This window comes from Colobus angolensis, unplaced genomic scaffold, assembly GCF_000951035.1.
Source record: "Colobus angolensis palliatus isolate OR3802 unplaced genomic scaffold, Cang.pa_1.0 Scaffold80, whole genome shotgun sequence".
Classification (NCBI taxonomy): Eukaryota; Metazoa; Chordata; class Mammalia; order Primates; family Cercopithecidae; genus Colobus; species Colobus angolensis.
The window spans coordinates 4,661,193-4,681,009 of record NW_012121821.1 but is presented as its reverse complement, the minus strand read 5'-3'; the positions used below and the strand labels follow the sequence as shown (position 1 = coordinate 4,681,009).

Genomic DNA, 19,817 nt, shown 5'->3' with positions numbered 1-19,817 from the left:
CCTTCATTTCTCTTGGGCCCATGAATCAATGAATAGGAGAAAGTCATTGAGAAGCATTTGGGCAACCGCAGTGGCAACAGCTGTTAGGTGATTCTGCCTGAGGTCTTTGAATATGGCTTAAATTTCCCTCAAAGTAGGCAGTTCTTGTTCCATTTGTCTTTTTCTCCTAAGTGGCTGCACCTTTCTCAGGGACCTCCATGTGCCAGCTTTCCATTCTGGATATGCCAATTATTTGCCAGATCTTTCTGACTGATCACCACTACTGTATGGGACCACTCTTTAAGAATCACTAGTCCTTAAAACATTTAAAAATAGTTGACTTTGTTTTCCTATTGAATTGCCTGAATGAAAGTTTTGAGAAAATATTTTGTCATAGTCTTAAACTAGCTTTCAGTCTAAATCTTACCCACTGGTGGCTCAAGTGTTTTTGGAATACTGATCATTGTTATCATTGCTTCTTATCTCACTAATGGTACTAAATTACCCCCACGACTGGTGTTAGAAGCCTCCTAGCAGGTCTCACTGATGCCAATTTCTGCCTCCCCAATTCATTACTCTCTCGCTCTCTGCTTAGATTGTTGCTTTTTGCAGGTTCCTTCCACGGTCAACTGCCCACAACAGGTCTCTATTGCCCTTCATATCAAGTGCAGACTATCTGGCTGGTATTCAAAGAAGCTCATAAGCTGTTTCCATCCTCTCTCCCTTCCCTTCTTTGCCATCACTTCACAACATGTACATTCTATTCTAATCCAAGGAGTCATTTCTTTATCTTGAACTAGTCCCATTTTCAAGTTTTATTTTTCTGCTTCTTCCTCTTCTTGGAAAGTCCTTCTTCCATTCTTTCAACTGGCCCAAGTACTAGTAATATTCAAAATGTTACTCAAATCCAGCATCCTTCTTAAAGTCTTGAATGAGTTTTCAGTATCAACCATCTCTGTTGCAGTGATTGTAATTTCATTGTAAAGATGTTTTGTTCATTTAAAGTTAATTCTTATTTGTGGGACAATAAATACTAAATAGAATTGTTATTTTTCCTCTTTGAATAATTGTCATCTCTACTATACTCTGAGTGTTCCAAGAGCAGGAAACATGTCTTTTTCATCTTGCATCCCTAGTGTCCAGCCTAGTTCCTGAGACATAGCATTTGAATTGAAACTGTTACAGTATGAATTGTATTCTGAAAGTTTCTTGAGGACAGGGCTATGTCTCAGTCATTTTATATCCCCCAAAGCCAAAGACAGTACTAGGCCCATGGCAGATATTCAACAATCTTTATTGCGTTGAGCATTCAGAATAGAAAAGTAGGAATTGTCATGCTTGTTAACATTAAAGAAGGACAGAGATTAAATCTAGAAGGTGAATGGTCAGTTCTAGGAATCAGCAAGTATGCCCTGGGTTTTGTCCATAAACTAAGAGGAGAGGCCTGAACAGATAGCAAAGGCCAACACGGCCACCTCCTGAGAGGTACAGAACTGAGCAGAGGAAGGAAGACTTGAAAGTTATTACCCAAATTTGAGAAAATAGGGATAGGGTGAGAATTGAAAAGATTTAACTGATTCTGAGGAATAATGACTTTAAGAATCTTTTCAGTAAACTACAAAATACATATAGAAAAGTGAATAAATCATAAATGCATAATTCAATAAATTTTCACCATATAAACACACCCATACAATCAGCCAGATAGAGAAAAACATTACCAGCATCCCTAAAGTCCCATTCCAGCATCTCAACACCCCTTAAAGTAACTACTCTTCTGACTTCCAATGTAATAGAACAGTTTTGCCTGTTTTTTGAATTTTATATGAAGGAAATGATATTACTTGCATTTTTCTATATTTGGTTTCTTTTGCTTGGCATTTTTCGTGGGATTTAGTCCTTTGTAGTTACGTGTAGCAATATAATGTATACTGTTATTGCTGTATAGTATTCCAATATATAACTATATTGCACTTCATCCATTCTGAAGTTTTCAGTGTGCGGCAATTATGAATAATGCTGTCACACATGTTTCTGTACATGTCTTTTGGTAAACAAGCTCATTTCTGTTGGGTATGTGGCTAGAAACTGAATAGCTGAATCACAGGGTATGTGTTTGTTCAGTCTTAGTAGATAATGCAGAACAATTTTCTAAAATGGTTTTTCTAATTTATACTCTTTACAGTAGCATATGACAGTTTCATTTGCTCTAAATGCTTGCTAACAATTGGTATTGTCTGTCTTTTTCATTTTAGTCATTCTGGTGGGTGTGTGGTTTTAATTTTGCATTTCCCTTTGCCTAGTAAAGTCAAACACTTTTCATGTGTTTATTGGATCACTTTTGCAAAGTGCCTGTTCAAGCTTTTGTCCATTTTTTTTTTCCTCCTGGGTGGTCTTTTTCTTATGGATTTGCAAGAACTCTTTTTAAATTCTGGATTTCAGTCCTTTATTAGTTGTATTACAAATATCTTTCGGGGATTATTTTTGACAACAACTCACTCGTAGTGGCTCCAAAAAATAGAGTGTCAGTAGATGTTTATTGATTGAAAGAGGAAAAGATTCTACATAAAGAGATATTTCAAAGGAAGACGCAAGAAGGTTTAGGACAGTTTGACCATACAGGATGAAGGCAAAGAGAGACTCATGCTAAGATTTTAAGTCAAGAACAAGACTCATTAATTCATTCAACAGATTTGACTTGTGGAAGGTAAAACATTTAGTTAAGTTGCAGAATCTCTATTTCCTGACTTGTGGTTCGCTCATTACTATTTCCATGTCTTTCTCTCAGTTGCTACATATGTTGTTCATGAAAAAGCACCTTGTGGTTAATAGCTGGTGTTTCCTGAACACTTACTATATTTCATGCCTGCTGAATGGTAGGAGCTTAGTAAATGGAATAGTCAGAGATATTTGCTGAAACAATCATTTGGTCATCTGTGCTTATAATTCATTCAGTTATCCAACTAGAACTTACTGAGGGTCTGTGATGTGCCAAGGACTGTTCCAGGTATACAAACTCTTTGCTTTTATGGAGCTGATGTTACAGATGTTACAGTGAATGAATGAATGAGAAAATGAAGGAATAAAGCACATTGCCCCCTTTCTCTCGTGCAGCACCTTGTGTGTAGCTTTTTGTCTCTGCTCCGTTTCCTAGGCAGACCTCACTCAGGTATTTCCTGTCATACTCATGCATTCACAAACTGTGCCTTTTAATGGATGATTCCTCTTGTCTATGACTATATTATGCATTGTAACTCTTTCCTTTTCCAGCCTGTCAAATATTCTAAGCACTATTTCTATTTGGTTCTTATATTTAATTGCTTGCCCCTGCCAACTCATTCAAGCACTTTTACTTTCTCTAAAGGCATGCTAATTAGCTAATATGAGTACAGTTTAAATTCTAATTCTCTAATCAGCATTTACGTACTTTTAATCTTTTCTTTTAAAAGCAAGTCCATTTCAGATTAATCCTGAGGTTACTACAATATAATTAATGCTGACAATTTTTTTTTGTTTTGTTTTGTTTTTTTTTTTTGAGACGGAGTCTTGCTCTGTCTCCCGGGCTGGAGTGCAGTGGCCGGATCTCAGCTCACTGCAAGCTCCGCCTCCCGGGCTTACGCCATTCTCCTGCCTCAGCCTCCCGAGTAGCTGGGACTACAGGCGCCCGCCACCTCGCCCGGCTAGTTTTTTGTATTTTTTAGTAGAGACGGGGTTTCACTGTGTTAGCCAGGATGGTCTCGATCTCCTGACCTCGTGATCTGCCCGTCTCGGCCTCCCAAAGTGCTGGGATTACAGGCTTGAGCCACCGCGCCCGGCCCGTATTTTTTTAAAAGTAAGAAATGTGGAGCCAAGATTCCTTATTTGGCAAAATATTCCAACAGCAACAAAACAGATATTTGTTAAACAGGTTGAAATACTATTATCTTCATTTACTTGATTGTAAGAATATGAAAGTAATAACAAGATTGCACCTCTTTTGCAACAGGCTACATTTGAGATCTACCATAATTCGGAGTGACATCTTGTCCAACTAACCCAAATGTGGGATAATTTACCCTATTTATAGTACAAATGCAGCTGCTGAATTAGAACACTGACAAAGAAAAGAAAAAAGAAGCATTCTCTCAGGATTGACATTTGTGATATTTTAAAAACAAATCACCTAGGCTTTGGAACTGTGTTTGGACAGGCAATACCAATTGTTGGCAAGCATTTATAGAAAATGAAACTCTCATATGCTACTCTAAAGAGTATAAATTGGAAAAACCATTTTAGGAAACAGTTCTGCATTATCTACTAAGACTGAACAAATGCATACCCTGTGATTCACATTTTTAAAAGTTTAACAGGGTTGTGAGGAGTAGAAAATGTTTAGTTTACTTGGCCCACAATGTTCCCATCCAAGGCTGAGCGGATCTGGTAAGACAACACCAAGAATCACAGAGTTTTGAATATGAATTTTCAAAAGTTATGTTTTTAAAATAATATGTAGCCTCTGCAAAATGATTGTGAAAAATGTTAATAACTCTAAAACTGATTAGAGAACTGGGATAAAATATTCACTGATACTAGTAAATTAATTGTGTTTTGAATTTCTGGTGACAGAAGCAAGTGTGGGTTATGACTCTTCACACCTGTTTACTTGTCAAAACAGAAAATGAAAAGAGAGATTGGGATGTACCTGTGGCCTTCAAAAAATCTATGACAGTAGAGGGCAGATGTTAGGAAATTCTGTTTGCATTAGAGGAGTGAAGAATTTCCATAAATGTTGCTTTCTTCTGTCTTTTAAGTTGATTTCAGTACTTAGCATTAGTAGAGAGAAAAACACGCTCATTTACATTATGACACCTTCCTGTGGATAGAGTCTTCTCTTTAAGGTGAGATGTAATACTGACTGAGAAGACTCGGTCTCCAGGAAGAAGGGAAAGGTGGCTATGGTTGACAAGTGCCTTTGTGGGCAGATTGTGGCAGGTGAGGTGGGACTGGTAGGAAGTTATTCTGGGCACCACCAGGGTTACCTTAGAGCAGAAGTGGGAAGTAAATGCAGTTTATGTTTGAAAACCCCAGTCTTTAGCTTTTGTTCTTTGCTGTACCTCTAACCTCTTCTCCTCGCTGGCTGTGAATCACTTACTCTTCGTGTTCTCAGGAGATGAGTAATTGAATAGTCCCTTTCTCCAAGCCAACTTGGTACTTATTCTCACCAAGGTAAATGTGACTAATAACAGCTTCGCGTCTTACTTCTCCCATAAAGTAACTAGGAATTAAATCTCATACACAAGACCTCAGTGGAAAAAATTTTGAAAGACTATCAAAAGGATATAAAAGAAGGGCTTTGGCAGAGACATGGTCGATGCTCTTGGATGTAATGAGTTCACATTATAAAGATGTTAATTCTCCTAAAACTGGTCTTTACGTTAAATAAAAACCTAGTAAAAATTTCTGCCATATTTTTCCAGAGACTTGACAAATTTATCATAAGCTTTATATAAAACATATATGAAAAGTTCACGAATAGCTAAGTCAGCCCTGAAAAAGTAGAGCAAAGAAGGTAAAATATCCTGTTTAGTTATAAAGACACTCTTCAGTAATATAATCATGTGAAACTGGCTTAAGAACAAAAAGAAAAATAAATAAACCAATGGAACAAAAAAGAGGACTCAGATATAGTATTTCTATGTATGGGAAATTCACATATGATAAAAGACTCATGGTTTAGTGGACTATCTTGGGAAAACTGGCTCACTACGTGGAGAAGAATAAAATTGAATTTCTTACCTTTCATCATATACAAAAATGAATTAAAGACCTGACTGTGAAAGGTTAAGACATAGAATAAACAGAAGACGAGATAGAAGAATGTCTTTGTGACCTTGGGAGGCAGAGAGGCTTTCCAAACAAACCTTGAAAAGTACAAATCATATAATTATAAATAATGTCCTAGATGACATCCAAATTAAGTTTTGCTGTTCAACAAAGGCCAAATAAACAAAGTGAATAGATAGATAAAAAATTGGGAGGAGGCCCGGTGTGGTAGCTCATGCCTGTAATCCAGCACTTTGGGAGGCTGAGGTGGATGGATCACTAGTGGTCAGGAATTCGAGACCAGCCTGGCCAGTAAGACGAAACCCCATCTCTACTAAAAATTAGCTGGGCATGGTGGCTGATGCCTGTAATCCCAGCTACTTGGCAGGCTGAGGCGGGAGAGTCGTTTGAACCCAGGAGGTGGAGGTTGTGGTGAGCCGAGATTGCAGCACTGCACTCCAGTCTGGGTGACAGAGCAAAACTCCGTCCCCAAAAAAAAAAAAAAAAGGAGGAGAGTTTGTTTTGGCCACAAAATATACAGGGAACTCTTACAAATCAACAACAGACAAAGAGCAAAGTCCACTAGAAAAATGAGTGAAGGTGGAAACCCGAGTGGCTACAAGTATATGAAAAAAATGCAAATTAAAACAGTAATGAGATAGATACCATTTTAAACCTCCAAAGCCTGGCCAAGTTAAAGCTGGATAATACCAAGTGTGGAGGGGGATTTAAGGAAGGAGAGGAAGCTTTATTTACTGTCTTTCTGGAGAGCAATCTGGCAATATTTAGTAAATGCTAATAAACTTATCCTTATGACCTAGAGGACATACTTCAAAAATTATGTCAAAAATACTCTCAAAAATACCATAAAAATGACTTGGATGAGGGTGTTTAGAGCGACAATGTCTGTGGTCTGGGCAATTGGAGGCAGTTCAGGTACCCACCATTGGAGAATGAATACGTAAATTGTGGTGGGTACGCACTCTTGAATGTCACGTTGCAAGCAGAGGCTACACGCAGAAACATGGACAGATGGTAAGACCATCACGCTCAGTAAAAAGGTAAGAAAGAGAGCCATTCCTGTAAAATAAAAATACCTACACACACTAAACAATACTTCTTTTTGCACAGGGATGTGTCGATATTCAGAAATACATGTGAAACGTTAGAGCCACGACCTATGGCAATGGTAGAGATGGCGGTAAGTGTTCAGTGGGGAGGGAAGGAGAAGATGAGGGCAGGATCACACCCCTGCACCTGTGCATGCGTGCACACACACACACACACAGAAACTTGTATGGAACAATGATCATGTGCATTGGACTGAGGAATATGATAAGTACAAATCTTTTTACCTGTGATACCAAAAGTCTTCTTTCTTCTAGGGAGATTTGTGTCTTAAAGAATGCATTTCCAGTCATAGATTTTCAAGCATGAGTCAATGAGTTTGGAAATTATTTTACGTATGTGGTTAACGAATATTTATTTTGCCCTTATATGCCAGGCACTATTCTAGGTGCTAGGCACAGTATAGTGAATGAGACAGCCAAAGCCTGCTTCTGTTTGAGGATTCTGATTAGTCCTTCTTGGCATTAGATCAAGTAAATTGTCACATATTCCAAATCAACCATGTGTATGGTCTGTCTGGGACCTGGGAGGTGGGCATTGGGGTCGCTCTTCATCTGCAGTGGCTTTGGGAGAGACCTGAAAATTCACAAGGAAATGACTGCAGTAAAGGCCCATTATAATCTGAAAATATTTAGCACACATATGTCTTTGGTTGTTGTTTTCACAGGAGCACCTTTTTGTTATACCCACAATCTCTTCTTTTTGAGACAGAATCTTGCTTTGTTACCCAGATTATAGCGCAGTGGGGCGATCTTGTCTCACTGCAACCTCAGTCTCCTGGGTTCAAGCGATTCTCCCACCTCACCCTCCAGAGTAGCTGGAGGAGCACCAACATGCCCGGCTAATTTTTGCGTTTTTAGTAGAGACGGGGTTTCACCATGTTGACCAGACTGGTCTCCAACTCCTGACCTCAGGAGATCTGCCCGCCTCAGCCTCCCAAAGTGCTGGGATTACAGGCATGAGCCCTGCACCCAGCCTCACAATCTCTTCCAACAGCAAATATTTCTGAGACTCCTAGTATGACTGTTCAGAAACCCCCACACAACACCAGAGCAGATTTTCCCTTTAGTGAGTTTTAGTTAAACTCACTGAAACTTAAGATCTAGGCTCCATTAACACTATCTTATCGATGCTTGGTCCATCAGGGACATACAATGACTAAGAGGCACACTGCTGCTCCTAAAGATGGCTTTGCAATTTTCTGGCATTCTCTTTCTGTTTCACAGTGATTTATTTTCCATTCAGGAACAATAAGCTGGTAAGCAGGACTGGGTCAAACACCAACTTTAGAAATATCATAAAGGCAGTCAATATGCTTTTACTGAGTCCTTCCAATGTGTGTAGCACTGTTCTAAGTGTTGGAGTTACAAAGACGAAAGACACAGAGACTCTTCCCTTGAAAGCACGTAATTCGACGATGTCAAAACTTATTTTCCCATGGAAACAAAATTATGTATGCTGGTCAGTTTCCCAGGCAAACCAACAAAAGCCTATTTAATCCATGAATAGCTTAAATCTAGTGCTAATAGAATTATACAGAGTTCTGGGCAAAAGTGGCCATATATAATAGGAAATTGAATAAGGAAGAGTTTCATCATCTTTTCTTGGGCTCATGGTCAACCCCAAGGAAACATTTGGAACACACCTATTTTTTTTTCAATTTAACAAAAATTATCTCATTTTTATTTGACAAATAAGAATTGTATATACAGTATTTATGTTACACAATAGGATGTTTTAAAAATTACTTATTTTTTAAATTAACACATTATAATTGTACATATTTATGGAGTATAATTTGATGTTTTGATGTAAGTGTATGCTGTATAATGATACAATTAGGTTAGTGTATCTATCACCTCATGCATTTATCATTACTTTGTGGTGAGAATCCTCAAAAGCCTCTCTACTAGCTATTTTGTAAAATACAATATTTTCCTGTTAAATGTAGTCATTCTATTGTGTAATAGAACACCGAAATTATTCCTCCTAATTGTGTCTTTGTACCCATTGACCAACCTCTCCCCATTCCGCTTTCCTCACTTACTTCCCCAGTCTGTGGTAACCACTGTTATATTCTCTGCTTCTATATCAATTTTTTTTTTTTTTTAAGATTCCACATATGAGTGAGATCTTGCAGTATTTGTTTTTCTGCATCTGATTTATTTCACTTAACATGATGTCCTTCAGGTTCATCCATGTTATTGCAAATGACAGGATTTCATTTCTTTTATGGCTTAATACTATTCCATTGTGTATATATACCACATTTTCTTTATCCATTCATCCATCTGTGGATACTTAGGTTGATTTCATGTATGTTTTGATATATACATACATTGTGGAATGGCTAAAGTGAGTGAATTAACATATATGCATTACCTCACATACTTGGAATTTTTTTTTTTGTAATGAGAACATTTACAATCTATGCTCTTTGTGATTTTTAAGCATAACATATATTGTTCTTAACTATTGTTGCCATGATGGACAATAGAGCTCTTCAACTTATTCCTCTTCTTTAACTGAAATGTTGTATCCTTTGGGTAACATCTCCCCAATTCGCTGCCCCTTGCCCACCCAGCCCCTGGCAACCACCATTCTATTCTTTCTTTCTATGAGTTCAAGTGTTTTAGATTCCACATGCAAGTGTGATCATGTGGTGTTATTTACTCTCATTAATCTTCCTTTTCGCTTCTTTCTCCTCTGGCCACCTTCACAAATGCTCAGTGTCCTCATGTGGTTCCGACCCTTCACAGTGGCATCTTGCTTAGGTCTGTGCCATCCCAAAATGTGGTCTAGGTTTTACAATTATTTACGTCCCTTCTCCCAGTTCTTCAACACTCTTGATCTTAACTAGTTGTGAGGAGAAAAATCTGATCATACAAATTTACACTAATTCACATTCCTTCCCTCAGCAATAGATACTTGCATTTTGATAGTTGCACTTGCTTCCTTCTCTTGCTCTGCAGGAGAATTTCCAGTCTAGTTTTAGGTGTATTTTTAAATAATTTAAAGGTAATGTGGAACCTCTATATTCCTATATTTCCTTCCTCAGACATCCATGTATGTGTGCGTATATATGTATATACATAGTGTATATATTTATATACACTATATATACACTATATACACACATATATGTGTATCTACAATATATACATATGCAATATATACATATATACACACATATATAATTGTTATAAGGTTATTTGGAAATATTATGTTGAGACCTGTGTGAAGTTTAGAATTAGGTAAAATTTTAAGATGAACTATATCCATTGTATTCTTTTCTTTTACAAAAGGTTTACATGTTAAGAAAAATGGTGATCAGATTGTTCAGCATTAGTATTTACAGACTTAAGTGGACATTGATTATAATTCAGTTAATACAATTTTAAGATATATTTGCTTCTGCCTTGTTAGGATCTCTTAAAAATAGTCCCAGAAAGGGAAGAAAACAATAACTAGATTAGCCAAGACTGTTATTTTTGAAACAGAAGTCTGGTTTAGAATTCAGCATGTTTAAAAATGAGAAAAAATTATTTTAATAATGGAATGATCTGTAAGTTGTCATTACCATTCACTTTAAAGCAGAGGATATAGGACACGGGTCCTTTTTTCTGATCACCTCCAATGAGATAAGAATCTATAAAGCGGGCAGGAAAATGAGTCCGTGACCAAAATGCTTACTCAGCCTCTACAGGAGATCAAAAAATTGTATACTAAATCTGAACTCTACTAAGACAAAACAATTGTTTTCTTTGAAAAATATGTAGGGTTTAGAAAATTTCTGGGATTTGTCTGTAAAATACCCCCTGGGCTCTAATAGTGACGTTTTAGGGAAACGCTTACATCTCAAGGTGGGAAGAATAGAGGTGGTGCTTTGTGGGCTCCTGTGGTGGTTAGGTCGTTCTCAGAAGACAGTACTGGAAATTAGATAATTGCTGATGTCACATTTTGCACAATTAAAAAAAAGTCGGTATCCTGGGGGCTATAAAAGCAGCCGCTTCTACCTTCCCCATCACAAGCAGAATCTTCAGAACAGGTAAGCGTTCCGGCAAACTTGGTACAATTGGTTAGTTTGATGAAATACTTCTTGACTAATTTTGTTCCTTCACGTTGTCTTCGACCAGATTCTCCTTCCCCAGTCACCAATTGCTCGAGTAAGAGTTGTCTGCAATGGCAGCCCTGCAGAAATCTGTGAGCTCTTTCCTTATGGGGACTCTGGCCACCAGCTGCCTCCTTCTCTTGGCCCTCTCGGTGCAGGGAGGAGCAGCTGTACCCATCAGCTCCCACTGCAGGCTTGACAAGTCCAACTTCCAGCAGCCCTATATCACCAACCGCACCTTCATGCTGGCTAAGGAGGTATGCATCTCAATCCTGCGCTTTCTCATTGGATCTACTTGGAACCCAAATAGTTCTTAAACTTTTCTTCAGAGCACCTCTAAGAGCTTTAGGAATCCATTGTTTATCCCTGCTGGCAGATAAATTTTCTGTTTTTTCAGAGACTCTTTGGGAATCTGGCCTTTTTTTTTTTTTTTAACTTGAACTCCTTCCCTCCATTTTGGCCTTTATGATACATGTGATGAATTTTTTCATTCATGTTTTAGTTAAACTCGGCCATTCAGTAACCCATCTGACGACTTTTTTTTCCTTTATGCCTTTGTTCATTGTTCTAAACTTATGCACACATCTGAATTCTGTTTCTAGTCTTTATGGGGTTGCTCTGGGGAGAGAGGATGGGGCACATGTCTACGTACAGATTTTTTTTCTATCTGCTCAATGTCCAGGCACTTAGTCTTTTCTTCTCTTCTAGGCTAGCTTGGCTGATAACAACACAGACGTTCGTCTCATTGGGGAAAAGCTGTTCCGCGGAGTCAGTGTAAGCTACAGTTGTGACGAACAGGGCCGTGTGCCGTCCGTGGTTACTTGGATTGGTGGTAATGATGATTTAGGTCTTATCCCTTATGACCCTTGCTGTTTCCCTTCCACCTGTAGATGAGTGAGCGCTGCTATCTGATGAAGCAGGTGCTGAACTTCACCCTTGAAGAAGTGCTGCTCCCTCAATCGGATAGGTTCCAGCCTTATATGCAGGAGGTGGTGCCCTTTCTGGCCAGGCTCAGCAACAGTCTAAGCACATGTGTAAGTTCAGCTCTCAGCCTATGCCCACCTACCCCTCCTTCCCTCCTTCTTCCACAGAGACCCCCTCACCCCAACTCTCTCTTCTCCCCCCTACCCCTAAGCTAGCAGGAAGAAGTGTCTTGGCAGCAGTATTATCAGGAGTCATTTAGGATCACAGAGTGTTTGTTTTTGCTTTGATTGAGTCACATCTTGAGTTTATAGTGGTGAAGGGGGTCTGGAACTTAAGTGTATAGAAGCCGCATTGGTTTGTCTCTGGAAAAAAGGCAACTCAGGTTGTGTAAAGTGAGAAAGGTGTTGGGAAAAACATCTAGATGTGGAAATGGATCTACTGAGTCTAAGTTGTTGAGGGGAGGGGATGGCATGGAGAGAAAGTAGAAGAGAAAGTGGGAAATGGGAAGGCTTAATGTCAGCGGTGTGTCGGCAGACTGTTGCCCTGTTGATGTCATGGGAAGTGACAAAATCGGAGGCGTGTGAACTTGATGCCGCTGAACATATGAAACTATGAAAAAAAGTTTGAGTGGAGTGGGCCCAGTAAAAGGCCCTAGGACTTACCGAAGAGGGCTTAATTTTCACATGAGATGTTTTATGTACATTTCTTGTTCTGAGCATGCTATTTTGTGGAGGTATTATTGAGGTTTTATTCCTTACAGAATTTGCATAAACCACTCCACTGTTTCCACAAAAGCAAACCTCAGTAGGATTTCCCAAAGATGAAGAGAGGTCTCTTGTAAGGGAAGTGACTGGATTCTTGTGTCCAAGGGAATTCAAGAGCTCAGGAAATCTAGGTCACCGTTGAAATCTAGGTCATTGTGGGGGAAATTACTAAGAGTTTTAATTCCAGGTGAATTGTACCATACCTCCACGGGTGTGGAGGTTCATGAAGTTTCAGCACAACATTAAGATAGTTATTCTTGTTTTTGTTTTATAGCACATTGAAGGTGATGGCCTGCATATCCAGAGGAATGTGCAAAACCTGAAGGACACAGTGAAAAAGGTAGGACTGATAACTGTCAATGCTAAGTCATGCAATAGGAGAGACAGATGCTGTTTTTCTTTCCTTTCTTTCTTCCCACCACTTTGTGATTTTTCACTTGATTCTCCTACCACCAAGGTGATTACTTTGGTGTCTATGTATGTAGAGATATCTATATATCTAGAAGTCAGTTTCCAAATTTTGCAAATTGTAGAATTCTAGAACCGGCTGGAATCTTAGGTTGTCCAGTCACATTACCTCACGCTCTGGGGGGCAAGTGGCAGAGACAGGACTGAACACAGGTCTCCTGAATTCCAAGCTAATACTTTTCCCGGCAGTGATACAGATTAGTTTCATTAATTCTTAGGGAAATTTCAGATTCCTATTGACTCATGTAATCTGAAGAAGCACTTGTTTAAAAACAGAAAAAATGCCTATGGGCAAATTTATTTGAAGTCATTTTTGAAGGCATTCATGTATTGCTTTGAAACTTGGAGGAATAAACTCAGAACAACAATAAAAGAGCTGGACTTGCATATAGGGCTAATTTCTGGAGTAATCGATGCTTATTTTTAATTATCATAATATCTAACAGCTATTGATTTTAGTTTAAAATCAAGAGCAGATAACACCTGATCTCTTTTATACAGGTTCAAATAGACTAAAAATGTTAGTAAGAGATTTATTATAGTTAAGTGGAAGTCTGAATTGGTAAGCCTTTTTTTCTTCCTCTCTCCCTTCAAGACCTTCCATTTTAGTTTCTTCCTTCATTCCCTCAATAAACCCCTAGTGAGCATTTATCCACGGTGGGCTGGTGTACACTTCTATAGTGAATGATACCATCATGTGGCCTATTTGGTGAAAAGAACAACAATGGAAGGCTTAGACTAACAATAGTGACTCACCCCAAAACCGGAGGAATGATTAGGAGCAGTGAAAGTGATGCTCTTACAAGCAGGTATAAGTAAATACTCGGAAACATGAAGGCTCAGTTGATGGAATTTTCAGTAATAAGCTTAACCTTAATTCCTCCTTTTTTCCTCTTGACTTTTTAAAAAAGCATTTCTTTCCGAGCATAATTTAATGAACGTGACTGTTTCTTCCTTTGATAATTGAAGGCTTTGTAGTTTTATATTTTGAAGCTCAGTTCTCTAGTTATGGAACTATTATCTAGACATGGAGGGCTGAATGTTAGCATGTCACAGACAAGACATGCTTTACACATCTTGCTTAAAAAATTCCTGATTTCAGCTTGCTTGTTGTCTTTAGAAAAGTGAAGTGTGAGAGAGGAAAATCTAATGGTGATCTGGGTGATTTTCAAGGCCTTTAATCCATTTTGAAAGAATCAATTTCCCATTTGCAATGGTTTGCCACATGGAAGAATGATTATGCTTGTTTGCTGGTACCTTCAGAAAGCACAGGCGGGAGAGGAATGCTGTTCAGAGAAAGATCAACAGGAGGAGAAACTGCCAGAGCTGTCTGAAATAGGGTGGTCTCGGGAGGCCTTAATTTCCTCTCGCTGGGGGTAAAAGCAGAGCACAGGCTGGTAGTAAAATGCATGACAGACAGTAGGGGAAGATCAACTTTAAAATTCTTTATAGTCTTGGAGTCTTTGAGATAGAAAAGAATATCCTTTTGGCTTTATGTCAAAAGAAGTATGGAAAGGTGAAAGCGCGGAAGAAAGCAGGAAAAGAAAGAACAATGTACTGTATAGAGGACAATGGTGACAAGATTTTTCTTGAAATAATGCAAATATGATAGACTACAGGAATTTTTCAATAGGGAATGCTTTTCACTTGAATTTGGGTTTCCTGTTCCATTAAGTTTGGGAGCCTCATCTGCATTTGACTTGGAGGGAGAAAGAATGAATGTTAGGACCTGTATCTGGTTTTCTATTAACTAAAGCAAGTGGAAAAGACTTACTTGACATTTTTCCCACGAAAGTGAAAACTTTTCTTTTACTCTTTGTCAAAAAGGTGGAAACAGAAAAAGCCTCAATGTATTGGTAAATATATGGTTTGAAGTCTTCTGAGCTGAGATGTTTTAAATCAGGAGTGTCTAATCATTTGGCTTCCCTGGGCCATCTTGAAAGAATTGTCTTGGGACACACATAAAATCCACTAACACTAACAATAGCTGATGAGCTAAAAAAGAAAAGTCCATGCATAAATCTCATAATGTTTTTAGAAAGTTTATGAATTTGTGTTACGGTGCGTTCAAAGCTGTCCTGGGCCACGTGCAGCCTGTGGGTTGCGGGTTGGACAAGCTCTTTATAAACCATCTGTCATAGATAGTTTTGGAGTTGCAAAACAGGCCAAGGCATAATGGGCACTCAGGATCCCCCAGATCCCAGCTTCACTTCAGTCTGCTTGCTCTGCTTAAGAAGGGGTGGTCAACCCTCTGCCCAGCTTTTAAACAGCTTCATTAGTGTAAGGTGCACCTGAAACTGATGCCTGCTGGTGGCCTCTCAGTCCAGAGAGCTGTCTTTTTAAGCTCTTTGGCAAATCATACAATACTCTTGCTAAAGGGGTATTACGATGAATCTTTTACAAATGCTTAAAACTCGGTTTCTGTCTCCACCAACCTAATCTTGCAATTTCTAATTTGTTCACTTTAGAAAACATGGCATAAATGCTCAAATACTTTTGCATTCTTATTTTCACAGCTTGGAGAGAGTGGAGAGATCAAAGCAATTGGAGAACTGGATTTGCTGTTTATGTCTCTGAGAAATGCCTGCATTTGACCAGAGCAAAGCTGAAAAATGAATAACTAACCCTTTTTCCCTGCTAGAAATAACAGTTAGATCCCCCAAAGTGATTTTTTTTAACCAAAAGGAAAATGGGAAGCCAAACTCTATCATGAAGGGTGGATTCCAAATGAACCCCTGCTTTAGTTATAAAGGAAACCAATGCCACTTTTGTTTATAAGATCAGAAGGTAGACTTTCTAAGCATAGACATTTATTGATAACATTTTATTGTAACTGGTGTTCTATACACAGAAAATAATTTATTTTTTAAACAATTGTCTTTTTCCATAAAGAAGATTACTTCCCATTCCTTTAGGGGAAAAAAACCCCTAAATAACTTCATGTTTCCATAATTAGTACTTTATATTTATAAATGTATTTATTATTATTATTATTATAAGAATGCATCTTATTTATATCATTTTATTAATATGGAATTATTTATAGAAACATTATTTGATATTGCTACTTGAGTATAAGGCTAATATTGATATTTATGACAATAATTATAGAACTATAACATGTTTATTTGACCTCAATAAACACTTGGATATCCTAAGTCTTGTGGCTTTGTGATTTTTCTCTTTTAATATCTCATCATCATCATCATCATCATTGTCATGTTACCATTTCCATAACTTTATTCTTGACTCGAAGAAAATGAGGTAACTATTAGTATTATTCCAATTTTACAAATGAGAAAGCTGCATTAGAGACACGTTAAGAAACATTTTATAACTATAAGTAGTTGACCCTTATTGAGCCGGGTCTGTCTGATTTCAAGGCTCTCTGCTATAGTGCCTATACTGGTTTATTAGGTTGACTCAGCACGTACCTTTGAAAAGAAAAAAGGTAAGAAATTGAAAAGAACTTATCATAAGTCATTTATGGATAAAAGAAAGGAGTGATGATGCTGGAGAGAAATACATGTCGCCTCTATTGCTATGGATAAACTGTTTTAGTTCTAGTTCAGGCCTACTGAAAGGTGCACTCGCCAGTCTCCCTGAAAGTAAGACACTAAAGGAACAGGAAAGCTGTGTTTTGGGGAGTCTTTCCTACTAGTAAATTTAGCACTGATAGGGAAGTCTCACAGGTGGAAGATGAGCAAGATACTCTGAAACACACAGAGAGAGGGAAAGGGTTTCATCTTCAAAATTTGTACAATGCTACAGAGAAGACAGAGAAGAGGTAGAGATAAAGGTTGTATTTGTTCTACCAAGAAGAATGGACAAAGGATGCCAGCAATGAGGAGCCGTTCCTGGGGGAAGGGCTTTGAAAGATTGCGTAGGTCTTTTCATACAAGGTCAAAGTCAATGATAGGAAGTGAGTCGTCAGCTGCTAAGGTATTTTCTTCTCCAAGCAACCAGGAACCAACTTTGCAGGTCACTTGCCAGTTGCTGGCCAAGTTCCTGCAGGATTAGGTCCAGCCTGGTGGTGAGAGGGGAGCACATGGAATAAATTCCCAGCAAGCCTTTGTCTATTCCTGGCAGTCAGCCCCTCTTTTGCTAACTTGCCCGTTGCACTCTTGCAACATATTTTCATACTTTCTCTAGTAAATCTGCCTTTCTTTACCCACAACGGTCTTAGTAAACTCTTTTACCACCTGTGCCACCAGCCTCAGATAGTTGTCGCTCACCTACAACATTTTGGTGGCCCGTATGGGGTGCTCTCTCTCCTTATGGGAACTCTCTCCACACGGGGGCTCTCTCTCCTCATAGGGAACTCTCTCGCCTCTCTCTCTTTCCCAACTTGGAACCCTCAGTGGATAGCATTTAAGCACGGAGACAATTGTAGGTCTCTGGCCAGAGCTATACTCTGGTGGGCTGAAAGGTGTCCCCGTGGAAGCATCTAACTGTCATGTCCGTTCAGGTGAGGCACCTAAGTTTGTTTTCTCTTTTCAGTCTTTCAGCAGCCAGCTTCTAGTACCTCTCTGGCAATTGATGGTAACTGACCAGGGCTGTTCTCTGGTGTTGCCTAAAGGTCAGAGGGTGAACAGGGTTAGCTGCCTCTCCCATTAGGGAGGAAGGCTTTTTCCTCTCTTCTCTGGTCAGAAGTCCCTAATCCCTAAGTGTGGCATGACTCGTAGTGGAGGCTCATTCAGAGCAAATTCACACATGTTTTGGGTGACTCAGACCCTCTCTTTCTGATTCTGAATTCCCCCATGGAGTCAGCCAGCCATTCTGTTCTGATGTTGCTGAATCAGGTGAACTCAGACAGCCTCAGAACAGTGAGTCTTCCCTTCCCTGGGCTGGCGCCAGGTCAAGTTCTTCCTTTACCTTTTTCCTGGTGTCTGGACTAATCATCCAGCTAAGGCCCCCGAGTGGCTGAGAGGTCTTTACTAATAGGTGGGATGCCCCTTTAGAAAGTGCACCCAAGTCCCTTGGTGGATGCAGGTGGACCCTGTTCATCTTGGTGGGATGCCACAAGAGAAAATACAGTTCGGTGTGAGGTTCCGTGATGCAGTGGTGAGTACATGGGACTCTAAAAATGCAGTTCATGAGGCCCTGAGTGGTGTGTTTTCCCGTCCCACCAACCCCATCTATTCTTTCACTCACGTCTAGGCTGCATTTTAAAGCATTAGAACAAACTTAACCCTCAGACTCTCAAAAAGAAGCGTCTAATTTTCTTGTGTAATACAGCGTGGCTCCTGTGCAGGAAATCCTCCAATTAGCCTCCTTAGTCTTTACAACCAAAAGCAGAATAAGGAAAAGAAAGCTAAGAATAAAGAAAAAGACAGAGACAAGAGGTAGGCTTAACTGTTGGCTGCTTTATAAGCCCCCAGCCCCCTCCGAGTTGCCCTAAGCACTCTCCTCCAGATAACCACCAGTGGGGCAGAAGAGCAGGCCAGAAGAAAGGCGAACTGCTCCAATGAAATAAAAGGAAAAAAGCCCCACACAGCTTGCCCCCTGTGCCACAAGCTCCACCACTGGAAACGGGATTGCCCTGAGAGCCGAAGGCCCCTGGAGCAAAATCCCAACTTCTAATGGCCTTAAGCTGAAGGGGCTCCCTGCTCTGGCTGGAACAGGTCACCTTAACTGGTGACTGGCGGAAGTGGGAGAAGTTCATCTCATACCGTGTAGGTCTGGGGTGCTAAGGCTTTCTGCGATGGAAGACAAGTGAAAGTGTTAGAGGTACTGGCCCTGCACCACAGGCTCACAAGCCCGCTTGTGAAGCTTAACCTTTTCCTCTGCATTCTTTGCTTTTCTTTTTCTCTTTTTCTGTTCATTCCAGGGGTCTAGCCTTAAAAGGAAAAGATAGTTTCTGACGTCCTAACCCCTTATTTTGTCATTCTTTTTAAATCTCCAGCTGGTTACGTATTATGGCCCATTTCTGTGCACATTTTAAACTAATGGGCAAATTACAACAAGAAAGCTTCAGAGCTCAAATGGTCAATCTGCACTATAGAATTCAGTAGAGTCTTCTAAAGCTCTCTGTCTTCCCCTCTTTTTTCTGCCTGCTTTAAATCTGCTGTTACTAAGCTGCTAGTGCTAAGACTCATTATTTGTGGTCTAACTAGAACATAAACATTGAAAACTCATTTAAAGAAAAAAGGTAAAAGAGGTTTTGTTAAACCAAGCAGCCTAGAATTTGTAACCTCCCTGAAAGTTAATGAAAATAAATCCAACACCTCTTTTAAATGTTATTCTTAAAGCAGCTCTTTTTATTCAATTTTACTGCAAGCTCTCAGTGATTATCCATCTGCCTCTCTTGAGCAGCTTCATGCTCTTAACATTAATGCTTTTATAAGGGAAATAGTACAAAATTGCTGTTTGCAGGGAGACCTCCAAAATTACTACCCAGATGAAATTTCTTTTTTCTTTTTTTCTTTTTTGAGACGGAGTCTTGCTCTGTCACCTAGCCTGAAGCACAGTGGTACCATCTCAGCTCACTGCAACCTCTGCCTCCCGGGTTCAAGCGATTCTCCCACCTCAGCCTCCTGAGTAGCTGGGACTACAGTCACTTGCCACCATGCCCGGCTAATTTTTGTATTTTTAATAGAAATGGGGTTTCACCACATTGGCCAGGCTGGTCTTGAACTACT

The 19,817-nt window shown here is 39.4% G+C and overlaps 1 protein-coding gene across 2 annotated transcripts; it reads left to right on the top strand.

Moving 5' to 3' along the window:
• Positions 1–10,934: 10,934 nt before the first annotated feature.
• IL22 (interleukin 22) lies at positions 10,935–16,331 on the top strand. Of its 2 annotated transcripts, XM_011929273.1 has the most exons (6): positions 10,935–10,957; positions 11,046–11,277; positions 11,729–11,794; positions 11,911–12,054; positions 12,983–13,048; positions 15,693–16,331. In XM_011929273.1, exons 2-6 carry the CDS (start codon positions 11,092–11,094, stop codon positions 15,768–15,770), a joined length of 540 nt encoding a protein of 179 aa, XP_011784663.1. In that variant the 5' UTR covers positions 10,935–10,957; positions 11,046–11,091; the 3' UTR covers positions 15,771–16,331. The 2 variants fall into 2 exon arrangements, with proteins under 2 accessions (XP_011784663.1, XP_011784662.1); XM_011929272.1 differs by lacking the exon at positions 10,935–10,957 and having other exon boundaries at positions 11,036–11,277.
• Positions 16,332–19,817: the final 3,486 nt, after the last annotated feature.